General features: G+C 43.0%; 1 protein-coding gene across 6 annotated transcripts in view; it reads right to left on the bottom strand.

The window, feature by feature from the left end:
* Positions 1-21,459, bottom strand: part of EPC2 (enhancer of polycomb homolog 2) — a 526,369-nt gene that overhangs the window by 45,434 nt on the left and 459,476 nt on the right. For 5 of the 6 annotated variants that reach the window (XM_054722910.1, XM_054722915.1, XM_054722911.1 and 2 more), the window contains one exon: positions 9,380-9,448. The exons of the other annotated variant lie outside the window; for it this stretch is intronic. In XM_054722910.1, the coding sequence (XP_054578885.1) occupies positions 9,380-9,448 (69 nt within the window). The remainder of the gene's footprint in view (positions 1-9,379; positions 9,449-21,459) is intronic. 6 annotated transcript variants of the gene reach the window in all.

Here is a 21,459-nt window from a genome sequence, read left to right as displayed (position 1 = left end):
TGAATTTTGTGTACTGGGCCTCTAGTTTGTAAATAATCAGAATCTCCACTATGTTCCATATTGCATTACTCTAATTTACCCTTTTGGGGGAGATACATTAAAATACTGTTTCCTTGCATGTAGTAGCCAAATCAGTTCTGAAGAGCTAACAAACAGTATAGTGACATAAACAACAATACTGTATTATCACCATCAAACTTGCTGAGAGACTAGATCTTAATTATTCCCACTGCAAAAGGAAATGATAATGATGTGATGTGATGTGATGTGGTGTGATGTGATGTGATAGAGATGCAAATACTAAAATGGCAATCAAATTACAATATGTATCAAATCAACATGTACACCTTAAACTTATACAAAGTTATACACCAAATATAGTTCAATAAGTTTAAAAATACTGTCTCATTACAAATGTAGTGCTACTTAAAAATATAGAAAATAAACTGATTTAATAGGTTTATCCTACATTATTGCCTCATCTTAGAGTTCTGTTAGGTGACAGCTAAACAGGTTTATGCCATGTGCCATTTTGGCAACAATCTGATCGGATATATTGCGGAGGCTCTGAAGTAAACTTAGGTAAGAAGGCTTGCCCACACACCTGACCGAAGTATACCTGAGGTTTAAATACGAAAGAGAAGCTAGGCCCCCATGATCAGAGTCTATGCTGCAGATAACACTGTCCACACACACTGATGCACCGTCCGTCTGGTGTCGTCCCACTGGGTGGTGAACACAGACCCAACACCCCAGGTTTAACCGCCTTTGCCCTCTTTATCCCAGCAGGACCCCCATTTTGAGAAGGGGGGGACACAGCGAGTCAGTAGACAGGACTCAGTGTTCACAGGTCACCCATGGAGAGCAGTCGTGATGAGAACCGCAGTCATGTGTGGGCTTGTCTTGTTTAGACACAAACGACGTTTTCATCTCTATCCTAGAAAGACTTCGTGAAGATGAAATTTCGAGAGCTGCCTGCGGTTGAATTTGGAATGCTGGGCTCTGGCTGGATTGCTGAAGGCAGCCTCTCAAGAGCCACTGAGGGTTGTAAGAAAGTTGCTGAAGTGCCTGCTCCTAAGGGCTGGGGGTGCGTGGGCAGATGTGTTAATGCCCATTCTAACCATTTAAAATGCCTTCTCGGCTCAGCCTTCCTTGCCTAGAGCCAGCCTAGAGCAAAGTTATTTTTTTTTTTAACTCCCTTTCTGTGTTTATTGTTAAGCAATCACCTTTACTGCCAAGAAAAAAAAAAAAAAAGAAGGGGCTTACACAAACATTCAGGTATTGTCTTCCTACAATATTGGTCATAAAATCAACAAGATAGGGGAACAATGAAACCCAGCAACCATAGGGTGAGTCCAAACTGCAGAGAATTCAAGGAAGTACCATGTCTGAGCCGTCCTCTCTGGGGATAAGGGGAGGACACCTCCTCTTCAGGAGGCTGGAGGATTGCTGGGTGCTCCCAAGAGCCCCGTGGTGAACCACAGCTTCCTAAGCACAGTCATCCTGCTCACTGTCCCGGAGGCGCGCTGCCTCTCACCTCTCTTCTCTCCTCCACACATAGATCATGTCCTCCTCCTGGGGACTGCCAGTTCCCTAAAGAGGTGATGTCAGCCAAAGCCAAAGGCAAACTAATGCTGATGACTGAGAATCCAAGGTAAAGGCCTCGGTAGTCCTGGTCCAACACGCAAGAGGCAGTGAAAAGCAGGATGGCCAGGCGGCCAGACCATCACAGGAAGCGATTATGTTTGTTTATGTTTATGGCCGGGAAAGAACAGCCCCAAAGGCCTCGGAAACAAAGGGAGCTTCCTGCCTCTGTTCTGTCCTCTCATCCTGCCATAAAGGAGGCTGAGCTATTCAGCAAGGCACCGTGGGGAGAATCGCTGCTGCAGAGACCCGCCTCGCATCTAGGGCAGGGGATAAACTGTCCCCGCTGGTTGGAATAAGAAAAGGAAGCAAGCATCCAAAAAGGAAAAAGTACTTAATGTAGGTAGGGCAGGATTATAACTCTTCAAGATAAGCTGAAGGAAAAGATTATGAAGGTAACAGAGTTTCTGAGAGAATGAGGAAAGCATCCCTAGGCTTTCTTGCTTGACAGTCAAGAAACCTGGCCTTTGGGGAGGTTCCCGGTGTGGGAAGGGGAGAGGCGATGGAAGGGGCGGGGCAGCCAACCCTCTCTGGTGGGGTTGCGCAAGCCCAGATTGCCTGGCTGCCAGCTCAGATGCTAGCTGGAGATCCTCAGGGTGAACATGCGGGTTCTTATGGACACATAAGTGTGGCCAAAACCTCCCAGCAGCAGGAACAGTCACTCAGTCAACATAGGAGAATGAGGATGTCAGAACAAGGAGGCTAGTTGGCTAGTTGTACAGTGAAGAGACCACAATAGGCCTTAGCTGGTTTGGCTCAGTGGATAGAGCATCAGCCTGCAGACTGAAGGGTCCCAGGTTCGATTTTAGTCAAGGGCGCATGCCTGGGTTGTGGGCTAGATCCCCATGAGGGGGCGTGCAGGTGGCAGCTGATCAATGATTCTCTCTCATCAGTGATGTTTCTATCTCTCTCTCCTTTCTCCCTTCCTCTCTGAAATCGATAAAAATATATTTAAAAAAGAGAGAGAGAGACAACAATGGTATTTGATGGAGCAGAGATGCAGATGGCTACAAGACTGCCCATAAGAATGAGACTCCAATACATGCTTCACACTCCTCAAACTGAGGAAGGGGATGTGGGCCCATTACGAAGACTTTTGTGCCAGGGGTCACTTCATCCATGGTTGCCAGGGTGACCTTTAAATGTCAGTAAAATTTACCACTTTCCTTAGATAAACCACCTGGTACTACCTGGAGAACGGTGTGAATTAAGTTCCACGAATGTTTTATAAGGGAGGCTGTTAACCTACTCTTAAACAAAAAGCTAAATGACCACATTTTCTCTGGAGCTGAGGCTTCCTGATGACCTGAAGCCAAGAACAAGAGGCTCTCTGAAAGGCTAGGGAGGGGCGTTATTATATATTCTCATTCTTCAAACACTTACCCCACACAAAGAGCAGAGTATGACAAGGATACCATGACAATGACCAGACACACCCACACATTTACATCCAGGAAAATTACTCTCTGTTGCACGGGACCACAAGTGTCTTTATTATCTCCAGTCAGGGTCTCCTACAATGTGACCAGCCCCATGTTTGGCCAAATGGGTGTACCAAAAACTCCTAGTGTTCCTCTCCAAACAGCCAATCCCCCTGCCTCTCAAAAAACTGCGTGGTCCAAGAGAGGACTCTGCTCAGAGTCAGGAAGAATTCGTTTCCATTAACTTGAGAGGCATTTGGGGTTAATGTGCAGACTCTGGAGGCAGTCTGCTGAGGGGAAACCTCAGGTCTGCCACGTGGTACCTTCATGACATTGGAGGAAGTTACTTAACCTCGCTGTGCCTCAGTTTTGTCACCTATAAAATGGGGATAAAAATAGTTACCTACTCATAAGGTTTTTGTAATGACCAAAATGCATTATGATATGTAAAGAACTTAAAACAGCGCTTGGCATATAGTAAGAACAGTATTAACATTATTATTACTATCTTTATTATTATATTCTGGGGTATGTTCCAGACGACCTCTGTTTTCCAGACTTCTCTCAGGTGAGATGAAAACACCAAAAAAGTTTAAAGGCAAAATAAAAATCATTTTAAATGAAAGTAATTTTGGGTTGCTTTCATATCCAAGTTAAGAGCCTCTGATACATTTTAAGTGGTCATGAATTCTTTGCTGCTATTCCATTAACAGGTGCAGTCTCCTTTCAGCCCCCTCCCCTGTGGGCTGGTCCTATGACATTCTTTAGCCAATAGAACGGACAGTTTCTGCTCTTCTCTTCTTGCTGGACAGCTCTGTCAGGGGACGGAGCCTGAGCTAGCCTATTGGAGGATGAAAGCACAAAGGACAGAGATGAGTTATCCCAGCTGAGGTCTCCGAGGTCACCAGGCACCAGCTGCATACTGCAGCAAGGGGGACCCCAGGGGCGAATGGCTAAGCCCAACCCAAAGTGCTGACCCACAGAATCATGAGCAAATAAAATCATTGCTGTTTTAAGCCACTAAGTTTGGGTGGTTTATTATTATGCAACAAGAGATAACTGCTACAGAGCCCTAAACAAATGAGGCTTTTATATCAGTAGCATTTCAAACACACTCACACACCTATGAAACCAGGCAGCTTGTCTCTTTGCCAGCAGGTTTACCCACCCCCACATGGTGCTTCCAAGTTCTCATCTCACCCACCTGGTAGCCACCCAGTGAGGCCACCACTGTCAGCACATCAACTTGGGAAAAGCTAAGACTAACTGATGATCAAATCTGGGAGATGAAGGCAAGCTTTCTGTGCCAAGGTGGGTGCCAAATTGCGTCTTTGTGGGGGCAGAGGGGTTGGAGAGGTATGGGAACACATGATTTTGTTCTTTTAGTCTGTGATAACTTATTGGGCCAGACATGGCAAGATTTGACCTCCTTGGAAGTAGCTTTATACCATAGGTCTTAAATATTGCACAACGGCCCAGCCAGTGTGGTTCAGTTGGTTGAGTGTCATCCCATGCACCACGAGGTCACCCATTCGAGCCTGGCCAGTGTGATTCAATGGTTCAGCATTGACCTATGAACCAGGAGATCACAATTCGATTCCCAGTCAGGGCACATGCCTGGGTTGTGGGCTCAATCCCCAGTAGGGGGCATGCAGGAGGCAGCCAACCAATGATTCTCTCTCATTATTAACTAGAGGCCCAGTGCACAAATTTGTGCACGGGTGGGGTTCCTTGGCCTGGCCGGTGATCAGGGCCAATCGGAGCCATCTCACCCAGTCCCTATCAGGGTGATTGGGGCCTGTGGGCCTGTGGGGAGGAACTGTGGGAGGTTGGCCGGCTGGCCTGAGGAGGGACTGTGGGAGGTTGGCCAGCCACCCCCTCCCCCCAATTGGGACCGATCATGGGGGCCAGCCACCATGGGAGGTTGGCCAGCTGCGGGAGGTTGGCCGGCTGTGGGAGATTGGCTTTGTGAGTGAAATGACCACCAGGGGGCAGCTCCTGCATTGAGCATCTGCCCCCTGGTGGTCAGTGCGTGTCATAGAAACCAGTCGACCAGTCGGTCGGTGGCTTAGGCTTTTATATATATAGATGTTTCTATCTCTTTCTCCCTCGCCCTTCCTCTCTGAAATCAATAATATATATATATATATATAAATATATATACACACACACACATACACACACACACACACATATATATCTATATATATCTATATCTATATCTATAAATGTGTTTTGTTTTGTTTTTAAAAGAGGTCACCAGTTTGATTCCCAGTCAGGGCACATGCCCAGGTTGGAGGCACAATCCACAGTAGAGGGCAGGCAGGAGGAAGTCGATTGATGATGTTTCTCTCTCATTGATGTCTCCCCTCCCCACTCTCCCTTTCTCTCTCTCTAAAAGCAATAAAAATATATATTTAAAAAATATATTACACAATGAAGTGGGCAGATACTTTCAAGGCGTGAGCAAACAAATTCAAAATCAGCATCACCAGGTGAGAATCAGGGGGAGCCAGTCAGAACCAAAAATGTAATCCGCATGGCCCAGATACACGGCTCTAAGAATTCAGGAAGCCCCAAACACCTTCATTTTTTTCTGCTGCTCACAGCAAAAAAAGAAGAAAAAAAAAGAAGATACTTTTTAAGCTTTGATTTTTTTCCATGACCCAAGCACACACACACACACACACACACACACACACACACACACACACACTACACACAGTACAGGGAAAAATACACCAAGTTCCATAGACCAGTGTTCTTTCATCTGTAACATGCAGGAAGAATTGGTAACCATTTTGGTAGGAAAATCACTTGAAATATGTTATGAGAGATTTTGGAGGCTTAAAATTCTGTGTCTATTATAAACAAAGTAACCACATATACATGAAACAATCTTACTAATTTGATAAGTTGGGTCATGCTTAGTGCTAAAGGTTCTTAGACCAAGACCAGTAGCCTCTGTCATGCATGTATTTGTTCATCTCCTATTTGTTGAGCACACACTTTGTACTGTCTATTCTGGGGAGAGGGGGTTATAGGGCAGAGAAGTGGGGATAGCAAGAATGATAGAAAAGTAGCTATGACACCTCATGTTTGAAGAGTTTACAGGTCAGGTCATCTTGAAAAACTAAAGTCCCTGCTTGAAGTAACTTAGAGTAACCTGAGTTCAACCAAAATTGCTGCACCAATTGGAACTGATCAGGGTATAAGCCAAGAGAGTTCAGAAAACTCCTGATTTCGTAGAATTACAGAGCTGACTGGATATAAGTGGTCCATGGATGAAGATGCAAAACTGAAGTAATTTACCCAAGGACATGCAGCTAATTTCAGTACACAGCCACGTCTAGGTCTCCTGGGCTCCAGGCCAGTAAGACTCTTACCCAACCCCATAGAGACCCTGCTCAAGATACAGGGTGTTTACACTGTGAGGGGACACAGACAGCCCACAACTCCAGCCCAACTGTCAGCAGACAGGAATTGACCATCCAATTCCGTGAGCAGAAGCTCTGCACTTGTCACAGGGGAGCAACTGGAAGATACAACTTCTTGTGGAATCAACTTAAGGGCCCTCTAACCATAGACGGCAGCCATTAAAGTAGGCTTATGAGAGCAAAGCCACAAGAAAAGACTTGCTAAATTTAAAATTCAAAACATAAACATACGGTAACTATGTGAACGAACTATACACAAGGGGAAAGGCAGTAAGTAGCAAAGCGCACAAACGTGTTCATGATTTGCAGAGTTGGCATCTTTTCAGATTGGGTGCTTTTTAGTCTTCATTATTTTCTCTGTATTCTCTATAAGCCAAATACCCTTCCACAGTCTTGAACTACTTATATATATGTTGATGTTTGACTACATCCGTGCAGAAGAGACAAAATGCTAATGGTAGGTGGACAGAGGGCAAAGGGCATGTGAGTAGGGACAAGTGTGAAAGTCGAGTGGAATACCAGCCACAATAGGTGCCTGTGGGTCGAGGCTGCAGCATGAGTGACCCCAAGCTGTGCTGTTCAGTCAGTTACATCCCCATTTGCCACTTTTTGCTTGGCTGTCTTACTTTGAGCAACTTACCTAATCTCTTCAAACCTCAGTTTCCTCGCCTGTACAGGTAGATATGTACAGGACCTTCCTCATAGAGATGCAATGCAGATTAAGAAAGAATGATGCAAATAAAATGCTTAGTCTAGTGCCTGGCAGAAAATGGGAGCCAGTAAATGTTAGCTGTCATGATGGTGGTGACAGAAACGGTTAATATTAGACTTATTATTTTTTATTACCATTGCTATCATTATTATTATGACTGTCATTATGATGATGATGACGTTCCTGACATGGTGTTTAACACTGTAACTAAGAAGCCATTAAGTTTCCTTGCTTTGGATGATCACCCAGTATTCTCCATATGTCTCATTGCTTGACCCTCACTTCTCTGATCTTCTTTTTTTAAAATTTCTTTATTGATTAAGGTATTACATATGTGTCCTCATCCCCCCTCATTACCCTCCAAACCCCCCTGCCCACTCATGCCCTCACCCCCCTGGGGTCTGTGTCCATTGGTTAGGCTTATATGGATGCATGCAAGTCCTTTGGTTCATCTCACCCCCACCCTCCCCTGCCTTCCCTCTGAAGTTTGATGGTCTGATCAATGCTTCTCTGTCTCTGGATCTGTTTTTGTTCATCAGTTTATGTTGTTCATTATATTCCACAAATGAGTGAGATCATGTGATATTTATCTTTCTCTGACTGGCTTATTTCACTTACATAATGCTCTCCAGTTCCATCCATGCTGCTGCAAATGGTAAGAATTCCTTCTTTTTTATGGCAGCGTAGTATTCAATTGCATAGATGTACCATAGTTTTCTAATCCACTCATCTGCTGATGGACACTTGGGTTGTTTCCAAATCTTAGCTATGGTGAATTGTGCTGCTATGAACATAGGGGTGCATATATCCTTTCTGATTGGTGTTTCTAGCTTCTTGGGATATATTCCTAGAAGTGGGATCACTGGGTCAAATGGGAGATCCATTTTTAGTTTTTTGAGGAAACTCCATACTGTTCTCCACAGTGGCTGCACCAGTCTGCATTCCCACCAGCAGTGCAAAAGGGTTCCTTTGATCTCCTTATACTTCGGGTTTATTAATAGCAGACTCTTAAGTTGAAGTAACAGCTCGCACACTACCCAATACTCCCTGAGGGGTAACAATGATGATAACATACAGATTGCTACTTGTTTTCTTGGACCTAATTAGGGTAGTACAATATCACCCTTTTAAATAAAGCAAGGAGCAAAGAATCTTAGTAGACATCTACAGAATATGGCTTTGTACTTGAAACACATAATTAGCACTAATAAACACGGATGCTAATAACTCATTCTGCTCCTTAGACAAGAAACAGGAAGGTAAACATGGCCCTGGCCCCATCAGCTCACAATCTCAGAGACCTTCCTTTGGAAGCGGCCTCCTTCACGCTTCGGATGCAAGGTGGGAGGTCTGTTTGCAAGCAGAGGGCCTCTGGGCTGGGCGCTGAGAGCCCACGCCAGGGAGATTACTCAGCAGACCAGGCTCAGTTCCCTGCAGCCTCAAAAAGACATTCCTTGGTTTTAGCAGCCTGACCTCAGAAAAACAGATCCCAGATTCCGTTTTCTCACTAGGAGAAAGGAGGCGTGCCTAACAACCGAACCTGGTCAGCCTGTGTATGAAGCACCATACCTAAACCAAAAGGGCAAAATGAGGTAAAAAGCAGTCATCAGTGAAGCACAACTTTAAAGGTGCCCGCATCGATGCCGTTGCCTCTTCTCTGTGAGAGTAACACTCATCCTATTTCGGATCAGGAGATATTTTCTAATCCTTAACATTTAAATGTCCTCTAATCATGAATGCTCAATAATCAGTGCAGACACTTCCTAAGTGAAGTTAGCAATATATTTCACTTGACAGACACTTTTGAGCATCACTTCCTACCTACTCCCCAGACAGTCTCTCCCCCATACCTGAGACGATTATTTTAGAAGGTTCTCTTCTAATTGACCAAATTAGGAAAGTCTTTGATCCACTGATCATCCCCTGAGCATGACTCCCTCCTTGGGTTCACCAGAAATGGAAATAAAGCCAAGCCAGGCTTTGAAATGCCAGGGCCGAAGGGAGCAGGGAAGGGTTAGAATAGGATAGAAAGCCTGGCACATTACCAAGGCGACGAACTAAAGACAGAGTCCCAGACATCCAAGAGGGCATGTGGGTCCCTGACAACCTACTCCAAAGCTTCTAAATGAAACGCCGAGGTCGTCTGTAACCGCTTCAACTCTTACCTTGAGAGAGAGCGTGGTGTCGGCCTCCAGCAGTGCAGAGGTCTGTGCCCGAAGGAAGTCGCCGCCAGTCTGCCAAAGATAAAAAGATAAGGTAAGAGCCAGTGCTGGCGATGAGTTAGATTCCTGAACAGCTGGAATGCTTCCTCGCAAAAGGCAGGTGTCCAGATGTTTGAGGACTTTGCAGAGTCGAGCAGCAGCAATATAATCAATTGAACAATATCCAATGCATGAAATCCTCGGAATCAAGTCAGGGACTGCTGTTAAGAGAGAGTGAGCTAACGTTCTATTACCACGCACCTGGGCCCTAACTAATTGGGAATGGTAATAATTGGTGAAATCATATGATATACCTCATCACGTCCCTCCACAAAAATGGCTGATTAGCAAGGATCTGGCAGAACTCTGTATAACACTGACCTTCATCAGGGTATGTTGGCAAGTCAACACATTCACACATTCAACACATCCACAACAATGCAGACTCTATGCTGTTGAGCCAACCTGCTTTGGAAGGCAGCCCTACCAGCTGATGAAATAATGATAACATGAGGCTTGAATCTGGATGAGGAGGTGAGAGGAAACTGGAAACTTTTTCTACATGCACTCAAATAAGCAAATGGAAAAAACAAATAACAATTATGCCCAAATTTAAAAAATTATATTATATATTTATATCGCTAACTGTGATGGTTAATTTTTTTATTGATTTTTAGAGAGAGAGGAAGGGAGATGGAGAGAGAGAAACATCAATGTGAGAGTGAAACATCGATCAGCTGCCTCTTGCATGTCCCCCACTGGGGATCCAGCCAGCAACCCAGGCATGTGCCCTGACCAGGAATTAAACAGGCAACCCTTCAGTGCACGGAACAATGCCCAACCAACGGAGCCACACCAACCAGGGCTGCGACGGTTAATTGTATGTGTTTATCCAACTTGGCTGGACTATGGTACCCAGCAGTTTGGCAAACACATCTATACATTGCTGTAAAGATATTTCTTAGATGTGATTAACTACTTTGAGTAAAGCAGATGACTCGCCATATTGTGGGTGGGTCGCATCAAATCAGCTAAGGCCTTACGAGTAAAGACTGAGGTTCGTCTGAGTCTCCAGCCTGCTGGTCTGCCCTGCAAATTTCAAACCTGCCAGCCTCCACACTCATGTGAGTCAATTCCTTAAAATAAACATATCTTTCTCTCTAATGTATGTGTGTGTGTGTGTGTGTGTGTGTGTGTGTGTAATGTGTTTGTTTTTTCCATTTGCTTATTTGAGTGCATGTATGTGTACACACACATATATACGTATATATACACACACATACGTGTGTGTGTGTGTATGAGCATACATATACACCATCTAATGTCAAAAAAGGACAAGCTGGCTTATAATATATGTATACTACGTAAAGAAGACAGCATTTAAAAAAGGGGCTACAAGAGTATGAGTAAAAGTTGGCCCACAGAAATGTATGTTATAAAGTAGTAAACTGTTACTTGACATGGTTATAAATTGGGCTCTGAGCATCCTAGTGGCCAAAGCAAAGAAGAAAAAGGACACAAGATAATCACATTGACTTTAAGATAAAATACAATGTACATATTGCCTAAGGGTGTTAGCTTTTTCTTATCATTGAGGAATTTCTCCCAGGGTGTCCCTTCCTTGGGTAAATTCTTAAACTACCCTTTGTCATCCACATTGGGAGGTGGGGAGGGGGTAATAATTAATAGTGCCTCTAAGTGTACACAGTAGGGAGTCTCCTATAAAGCTTCTTGTTGCTTCCCTCAGGGCCAGAAACAAAGCCAAAATGGGGTCCAAGCACACAGCAGTTGGCTGGATCCAGGGAAAAAAGGAGAATTTCTGGAAGAACAATGAACTCCATATTCTATGAGATATTTCCCAGAAATATGATCATTTCTCCCACCAAAAATCTGGGTGGGAATCAGGCTACAACTGCCTGAGACTTTGGCCTCTGCCACAACCTGGAGTGAAGGTTTTCTCTGCTGCTGAGTAGGGGCAGATCACAGAAATACTGCCCTCAGAAGGTTAATAAGCTCAGGTTTAAGTGTATGTTTGCATGTAGAAGCCATATACCCTTCCTGCTTTGGAATCAATTTTTAAAAATGTTTTTATATGGCATAACATAAAATTCTCCATTTAACATTTTAAGAGTACAGTTAAGTGGCATTAAGCACATTCACAATATTTTGCAACTATAACCACTATCCATTTCCAGAAAATTTTCATCCTCTCAAACAGAATCTCTGTACCCATTAAACAGTAAGGCCCCGTTACCCCCTTGCCTCAGCCCCTGATAACCACTATTCTACTTTCTGTAGAAACTTTATCTGTGACAATCATTATGACAAAGTCTCTATGACTTTGCCTATTTGAGGAACCTCATATAAATGGAACCACATATTTGTCCTTTGGATCATTTCACTAAGCATCATGTTTTCAAGGTTCATCTATGTTGTATCAGAATTCCATTCCTTTCTATGCCTGAATAATATTCCATTGCAAGTATATACCACATTTTGTTTATCCAGGAATCAATTTTTATCTAATTAATTTAACAATGATCAAATATTTACAATGTGAAAAGTGTGATTGTTTTCCATGTTAACTTTATTCTAAGAACCGTGTATAAGAGGCAGAGAGCTACTCCACAAGGAGCCAATTAATCGTATGAATCCTAGTTTCAGAATCAGTAGCAGCAGTAAGAAAACTAAAGCCTATTAAATGGGTTTTCTTCCCTGAGGATTAGGTAAATCTGCCCCACAATCTTAATTAATGTTCTTTACAGTTAGAGCTGAAGTGAGATAAGAATATCCCACTATGTGGAATTCTTCGTGTCCCGGTGTCTAATGTTGAAGTGCCACCTTGACCTCCAACCCGGTGATGATAAGCTTCTACAATCACACCTGACGTCAAGAAGTCAGAGAAACTTCTGCTATGAAGCACTGCAGATAAAATACCCGAACAAAATCGACTAGAAAAGCATGTCTCCCCCAACCTGCTTGCCGTCCATAAGCTTCTGCTTTCCTGGGCAAATAAGTAAGGTAACCAGCCTTCTAGGTGGAAACATGGGTCTTAAGACAAGCACAGCTCCTCTCGACCAAGACAACGGAGTAGTTGAAAGAGAAAGCAAGAAGCTGCACGCCACTCTGGTTTTCATCTTCAGAGTGTATAGAAGAGCAGATGGCACAGAGGGGAGATGCCACTGTGCACCCAGACGCACAAGAGAGGCCCAGTGCGAGTCATCAGAAGATGTCCCCAGGAAGGTGATGAAAATTGTCATTTTTGCACGCTGGAAAAGGGAACTACAAGCAAAATTAAGAGCCACAGAGAATTCAGGCCACTTTGTTCAGCATTAGCTTCTCAGCTGGGAGGACTTTGCAGTCACCCAGACTGTCAGCACATGGATGAGCTGAAGTTCATTCGCTAGTTTGGTGCTCAGCTAGCCAGGAATATGTCATCTAAACAGCAAAAGATCTTTTAGAGAATTACAGAATTTAGCCTTGAGTTCCTTCTGTATGTTTTTTTAAGACTGATTTTAAGAGCAAGAGAGTTGTTGTTGTTTTAGATAAAAACAAAATGGACACTGTTAAGGCTGTTATTTTCAGTAGCTAGTTAAGGAATCCGTTGCTCTAAAACAGGAGACATTTCCATGGGTTGTAGAAAATTGGCCCCAACAGACTGAAACTAGGATGCTAATACAAAGGATCTCAAATTAGTGTAATCAGGAAACCCCCCAACAAGAAGGTACTGAGTTCTCTGTCCCACGTAATTATTCAACCCTTCTTCTCAGGGCAACAGTCTTACACACTCTAGAAGTGGATAAGGGGCACAATCTGAGCACTAACACTTTATCTGTGACAATCATTATGACCCTCCAAGTTGTGTTACATTCGTTCAAGCCTTTCTGATGCAAACACACACCCTCAAGAACAGTTCTCATGGCCTGGATCCATTCTCAAAGATAAGAACCTCAACAAGGCAATCAGGGTTCAAGAGTGGTTATAAAATTAAACTTGAACTTGGTAGAATGCCAATTCCCTTTTGCATGGGCTCAATTGTGCTTCTCATTTCAAAAGTCATAAGTTGAAGTCCTAACCTCCAGGAACTCAGAATGTGCCTGGATTTAGATATAAAGTCTGTATATAGGTGATTACATTAAAATCTGGTCCTTTGAATGGACTCTAATCCAATGTGACTGCTGTCCCTCTGTGAGAAAATTTGGACACAGACATGTACAGAAGAAGCACCATGCGAAGACACAGGGAGAGAACAGCCACCTGCAAACCAAGCAGAGACGCCTCAGAAGAAGCCACCCCTGCCACATCCTGACCTCAGGCGTCCAGCCTCCAGAGCTGTGAGAAGAGCAATTTCTGTTGTTTAACCACCTAGTCCGTGGTATTGTTACGGCAGCCCTGGAATTTGTAGGCTGAGAAATCACCCCCCCCTTTTTTTCTTGCTTCCTTGCTAAGAAAATGCTGTGCAACCCTCAGAATCAGCAGTGGGTGGAAGCACAATGACCCCCCAGTAACGGGAACAGAATAAATACAAGTACTGTGTTATCTAAATGGTTTGACAAGTTCCCATTTGCCTGGTTAATTGCATCAGTCTGCGCCCTCTTTTTCTCTCTCCTCGGAATACCCAATTCCCAGGAAGGAGTCTATAAGGTGGCAGGGATACTCTGCTGCCTACCCCTCTCCAGGGTCTTACTGTCATTCATCTTCTTATCCCCAACAGAGTAATCTATAAATCCAAAGAAAGTGATGAGTAGAAACACCTCACAAATGCCCTGAAGACCCCCTACTCCAAAACATGGAACCACTGTCCCAAGGGCCCTGGCCTCCACATGATAGGAACTTTCCCAGCCTTTCTCAAATGCTCTGTGCTGACTAGAAGCCACCCTGCTAACAGCATCTTTGGGATACTGTTCCCAGAAATCGTGTCCTCATTTCTCATGCCTCAATACCCAGGGCTGGCTCAGATGCCTTGGCTTAACCAACCTCAGTTCCTTCTCCCTAAAAAGTAAAGTAAGAGTTACAAGCCAAAGTGCCTTACATGTTACTGAAGCGAGTCTGGAGCAAAAGGTTAATAAAGACAAAAGGACTCCCAGTTGCTCTGAGACTAGAGTCACAAAGAATTACTTTCTCCTTCACTGGAAAAGTTCATACATGAGAAGCTGACTGATGTCCTTTGTTAGTGCTGAGAGCCACAAACACCATAGTTTAATTCTGTACTCTCCATGTGTGGCCTACAGCACAGGTGGGTATTAGGTCTGGCTCCAGATGCTAGGACTTGGATGGGACTACGCTGGATTCAGAGGGGGAACCATAACAAGATAGGCTGTTGGAGGTGTGTCACAAGGGACAGTGGTAACACAAGGGATCACCCAGCCCATCCTAGTGTCCTCAAGCTCATCAGTCAGGTTCACGTCACCTCCCCAAAGCCAACACAAGCTTGGCACAGCTTTGCCTAGAAGCATCCAGAAACAAATGTAAAATCTCCTACTGTTAGAAGCAATGCCCTCAAATACTCTTGGGGTCAGCAAACAAGGCCCCTGGGTCCTCTCTAGGCTGCAGTGAAGGGCTGGGGGTTCTTTTCCAGGGCACATTCCAGCAGCAGGGGACCACTAACACTCACACTAACATCAGGCCTGCCAAGTCCCGGCCCACGGAAGAGAGGGCCAGGGCGCAGACTGATGAAATTAGCCAGGCAAATGGGAACTTGTCAAACCATTTAGATAACACAGTACTTGGATTTATTCCGTTCCCATTACTGGAGGGTCATTGTGCTTCCACCCCCTGCTGATTCTGAGGGTTGCACAGCATTTTCCTAGCAAGGAAGCAAGAAAAAAAAAAAAAAGGAGTGATTTCTCAGCCTACAAATTCCAGGGTTCTATGGTTAAATCAGCACATATCATACATCAAGCCAAGGGTAGTTTAACTCTCGGAATCAAGGGATACACTCTGTGGAGTGACTTTGCCACAGAATCTGAAACTCAGTGATGAATTCTGAAACAATTCAAGTATCCAATTAATAAAATTTTAAAAATGAAAATTCCTTATTCAATTCCATCTTTCTTACACCTCTTAACGACTGATTACATATTAGCCTTGCTAATGGTTCTGTTTCAGTTACTGAGCTGTGAGCATCTCAAGAGTCCATGTGGAATATTATTCTTATATCCCCTTCCGTGCCCAGCATAGCGTGGAACACAAAACAGAAACTCAGTAAAGGCTCAATTACTGATTGCTTCTTGCTTTTGAAATATTTTTCCCTGTAGGGAAGCAAATCCACTCTACCTGCCTCATTTAATCAATAAAACAACGACTTCCTCCCCCTGGCCCTCATCCCCTCACCAAACTAAATCAGCAACAGGCTCTTCACAATGAATGAGCATGGTGGGCCCAGTGCATCGTACTGAACAACAAAGTTCCAGATGGAGCTTCGAGGTTGATAAATTCTTGTCCTCTGTTTTAAAATCTGAGCATATCTGTGTGTTTCCTAGGACTGCCATAACAAATTACCACAAACTTAGTGGCTTAAACAATAATTTATTCTTTCACAGTTCTGAAGGCCAGAAGTCCAAAATCAAGGTGTCGGAGAGGTTGATGCCTCCATAGCTCCGAGGGACAATCTGCCCCATGCCTGTCTCCTCCTAGCTTCTGGTGCCTCCAATTTCTTGGCTTGTAGCTACACAAGTCCAGTCTTAGCCTCTGTCTTCACATGCTCTTCTTGTGTCTCTGTATCAAATATCTGTCTACTTGTACCGGTTAATAATGCAGGATTTTTTCAATAGCTAAAGTTACACATATGTTGACATATATGCGATTTGACATGTATGCTATTTTGTTGTATTGACAGCAAGCTTCAAAACTTCATATGTCAAATTTTTATGAAGGTGTTAACATCATAGATATTTTTATGCTTAAAAATGTTGAATTTCATGCCAAAAAAAAAAGAGCATTTGTCGGAAGTTTTAATTCATTACTTTATTTTGAAGAAAAGTGCTGCTGAAAGTTATCGTATACTTTGGGAAGTTTATGGTGAACATGCTCCATCTCAAGATACTTGTGAACGCTGGTATAAACGCTTTAAAAGTGATTATTTCTATGTGAAAGACAAAGAACGTCCAGATCAACCGAAAAAGTTTGAAGTTCAACAATTACAAGCATTATTGGATGAAGATGCATGTCAAACTCAAAAACAACTTGCAGAAAGATTAAACGTTGCTCAGCAAACAATTTCGGATCACTTACAAGCAATGGGAAAGATTTTAAAGGAAGGAAAATGGGTGCCACATCAACTGAATGAAGGACAAATGGAAAACCGAAAAGTCATCAGTAAGATGTTGCTTCAATGGCATGAAAGAAAGTCTTTTTTGCATCAAATTGTGACTGGCGATGAAAAGTGGATTTATTTTGAGAATCCCAAACGCACAAAATCATGGGTTGATCCAGGTCAACCATCAACACCGACTGCAAGGCCAAATCACTTCGGAAAGAAGACAATGCTCTGCGTCTGGTGGGATCAGGAAGGTGTGTATTATTATGAGCTTCTACAACAGGTGAAACCATTAATATTGATCGCTACCGTCAACAAATAATCAATTTGAACCACACTTTGATCATAAAACAACCAGAATGGGCCAGAAGAAATGGCAAAGTAATTTTTGCTTCATGATAACACACCATCACACACTTCAAAACCAGTTAAAGACACGTTAAAAGATCTTGCCTGGGAAGGGTTAACCCACCCGCCATATTCATCAGACCTTGCTCCTTCAGATTACCACTTGTTCTGATCGATGGCACACGCACTTCCTGAGCAGTACTTTAAAACATACGAAGAAGTGGAAAATTGGGTCTCTGAATGGTTTGCTTCAAAACAAGAAAAGTTCTATTGGGACGGTATCCACAAATTACCTGAAAGATGGGCGAATGTGTAGCTAGCGATGGACATTACTTTGAATAAAGCACTTTTGATGTTTCTCTTGAAATTATCGTGTTTTCTTTGATTACAAAATCCTCATTATTAACCCGTACACCTAGTATAAGGACACTAGTCATTAGACCACTCTAAATCCGAGATGAGCTCAACCTGAAATCCTTAACTTAGTTACATCTGCAAAGACCCTATTTCCAAATCAGGTCACATTTACAGATACTTGGGGTTAAGATTGAGCTATATCTATCTTAGGGGATACTATTCAATCCACTACAATATCCCAAAACAAGAACCTATCATTTTTACCACAAGCCCTCTCCTTTTCCCAATGCTCTTCTTCATATTACTAGATCCATTTCCCAGTGAGGGCCCAGGCTCCCCAATTCCAATCAGCTCCGTAATCCACAGCAATGAAGTTGAATCAAATCTACTCAACAGAATTGCCCATGCCTGTCTCCTCTCTTCCATGTCTGCTGCCCAAACACCCTGGTCCAACTTGGATCACCTGTCTGAGACCAGATCATGACTTCTTCTTACCTGTTCTCCCAGCTTCCTTTTATGACCATCCTACCTATTGCTGTCTTAATAGAGCCTGATCATGCCACAACCTTGTTCACAAACTTTCAGTGGTCTCTAACCAAATAAAACCCAATTGTTTTATAGCCCAGCATCTGGGTCTACTAGACTGAGTCCCAAACCCTCTCCCAGACTTATTATCCACTGCTCGCCTCCATTTGGTCCAGGCTTTGGTCAAAGTAAATTACTTACTGTTCTTAAATAGCTTCTCAAAGGCCTCCAAGACTTTGAAATCCCTCTGCCTGGGATTTATTTATTAATTCAACAACCTTTTACATTGACTATGTCTCCTTGTCAATATCTCACCCAAAATAGCTCAACTCAAAGACAACTCATCCATAAGTCTTTGTCCAGTTTCATCAACCACATAGGATTCCTCCTTCTTTTAAAATTTAACAGCCTGACAGACAGATAAGGCATTCTTGTTCTCTCCTCCCTTAATGACTTGAGCACTTGTCATCAACCTCATGACAGAATCTGGATGGAATCCTGCTTTACTCATGTGCATCCCCCCCATAATCTAGCACAGTGCCTCCACATAACATGTGCTTAGAAACATCTGATTGGTAAAATATATGTCAAGCAAATGAATAAAACAGTCCTTGCCTTCACATAGCTTACATTTGAGGATGAAATGAGCACAAAAGTGAATAAGAAGTATAAGTGGAATTCTATGGAGAGTGCAGAAGAAGAAGCTTTTGTTTTTTTTTTGTTTTAATTTTTATTGATTGATTTTGAGAGAGAGAGAGAGAGAGAGAGAGAGAGAGAGAGAGAGAGAGAGAGATGGATCTATTGCTCAACCACCATTTATGCTTCATTGGTTGCTTTCCTGCATTTGCCCTGACTATTGAACCCACAACCCTGGCGCATCAGGACAACTTTCCAACCAAAGAGCCACCCAGGGGAAGGAAGCTTTGGAAAGGGGTGAAAGTTTCCTAGAGAAGGTAAAGCACAACATAGAACTTGAGAGATAAACAATATTTTGATGAGGAGAAGACGGGGCGGGGTCAGGGAAGAGAATAAAATACAGAAGAAATAGTATCTGCAAGACACAGAGCCAAGTGAAAGCAAATGGCATTTCCCAGGTTCCATGAAGAGCAGAGATTTCTGTCCCACTGACTGAGTGAATGGTGAGTAATGGAAGGCAAGGCCAAAAAGGCAGGTTAGCATCTTGTATGCTATGCCAAGGAATTTAAACATATATTTTTATTGACTAGGGAGGGAGGAAGGGAGGGAGGGAGGGAGAGTCATCAATGATGTAAGAAAATCAATGACCAGCTGCCTCCTGCACAACTCCTACTGGGGATCGAGCTGCAACCCAGGCATGTGCCCTAACTGGGAATCAAACCGGGACCTGCTGGTTCGCAGGTTGACACTCAAGCACCGAGCCGTGCGAGATGGATGCTATGCCAAGGAATTTAAAATTGACTCTGTAGGAGATAGGAGTCATGGAAGGCTTTCAAACGGGTGTGATGTGGTCACATCTGCATTTTCTGATGAGCACTTTCATGGTATCACAGAACCTAAACCTGGATCTGCATCAGAATCATCTGGAGAGATTCAAACTTGCTTAATATGGAGAGAAAAGCACAAATAATAATAGAACAATTCTCCATTCATAATAAAATCATGTTGATGTTGTGCCATTTTGGCTTAAGAATGTTTAAGAGAAATAAACTACACCTGCCCTTGACCTCCCCTTTGTTTCCTTCCCCAAAATAATATCATTTTGGTGAGTATCCTTATAACCCATGATTCTACAAAGAAAGAAATATGTAGGTATATTTTGTATCCATATAGCATTACTACTTTAATTAACATTATATAAACGATGCACTCAGTAAATATTGTTCTAAATTTGGTTTACTCACTGCGAAGCATTTTTAAAAGCTCAGGTTCCTGCATCCCACCCAGATGTAATTAATCACAATCACTGAGTGGAGGTGTTTAGAAATACGCGCTTTTTAAAAATCCCATTTCATTTTGATGTCACTAGATCTACATTTGGGAGTCATTGGTGTGGAAGATGAACTGGAGAGAAGAAAAAGCAGAGGTAGGAAGAGCAGTGAGCACGTTTTGCGATAATTCAAGCAAGAGGTGGTAAGGTCCTAAGCGAGGGTAGTAGTAACGGAAATTAATGATGGGGGACAGATTCTGAGGCCCCGTGAGGATAAAAGCAATAGGGCTTTGTAACTACAGTAATTAGAGTCTGGGGTGAGAAAAAGTAGTAGCTAAGAAATGGCCCTAAGGATGGTAACTTGAGTGAACTGGAGGACAGTGACACCATTAACAAAAATGGAAAGCACAGGAGGAAGAAGAGGCCATGAGAGAGAAAACTGATTTGGTCTTAGACATGTGATTTTGAGGTTTCTTCAGGGCCTCTGTGTAAGTTTCCCCAACAGGCATTTACACGTGCTGGACTAGATCAAGGGAGGAGGTCCAGACTCACCATACAGATCCAGGATTCCTTACTTAAAGGAACAGCTGTGCACATGGAAATGGATATGTCTGTTTCAGAAGAGAGAGAAGAGGGCTTAGGGAAGGTCTTTGGGGCTCATATGTGTAGGAGAGAGCAGATGAAGAAGGCAGGCTCACGAGTGGCCAGAAGTAGAAGAGCCACTGCAATCAGGAAGCCACCGGAGGAATCAGGGGTCAGGAATCCGCAGTGACCAGAGTGTGACACTGAAGAGAAGGACCAAAAGACATCATTAAATTGGAGAATCAGTGACCTTTCAAAGAATATTAGCAATCATGGAGGCAGAAGTCAGACGGTGACAAAGTTAAAAATACCAGATGCAGCAACATTAAGCTACTCGTTAGTGTTGAAACGTGAGGTCAAAAAGAATGGTTACAAAATAGTCACAGGGATGTAAAGTACAGCATAGGGAATATAGTCAATAATATTGTAATAACTATGTATGGTGTCAGAGACTTATCAGGTGGGACACTTCGTAAGTTATATGAAAGTCTTACCACTCTGCTGTACACCTGACACTAATATAGCATTGAATGTCAACTGTAGTAGGAAAAACATGAAAAGAATGGTTGAGGGATAATTATTTTGGGTTTAGAACAGAAGAGTTGAAAAGATAAGAAAATAAAAATAGATGAATTAAGGTCCTGAAGAAATAAGAGGGAATTGGATGAAGAAATAGGAAAACTTTCTGTTAAAAATGGCAGACCAACAACACATTACTGCCCGACTCCCTACTAAAACGACTGCTAAGTCTATTAAATAGCTGGAACTATTAAATAGTAAAACTATTAAATTTTTCTTTAATAAGATAAAGAGGACTAGAAGGAAATAACGGCAGAGGAGAGATTTTGGAGAATATAAAGCAGAAAAACAATGGTAACTTAGCTTATGATATTCTTTGCCTTACCAACAGCTTACAAAGAAGGATCTCAACAAGAGCAAACGAACTTGTTCTGTAGAATCCTTAGGTGCTGAGCACCAGAAGGCTCCAGAACACGAGGGCAGGGGAAGATATTGAAAGCGGAGAGATTACTTGAAGCAGACAGAGCAATTTAGACCCAGAGCTTCTCC

This window comes from Eptesicus fuscus, chromosome 11 (assembly GCF_027574615.1).
Source record: "Eptesicus fuscus isolate TK198812 chromosome 11, DD_ASM_mEF_20220401, whole genome shotgun sequence".
Taxonomy (NCBI): domain Eukaryota; kingdom Metazoa; phylum Chordata; class Mammalia; order Chiroptera; family Vespertilionidae; genus Eptesicus; species Eptesicus fuscus.
Note: the sequence above shows the minus strand (reverse complement) of the source record. Positions and strands in the feature narration are given on the sequence as shown.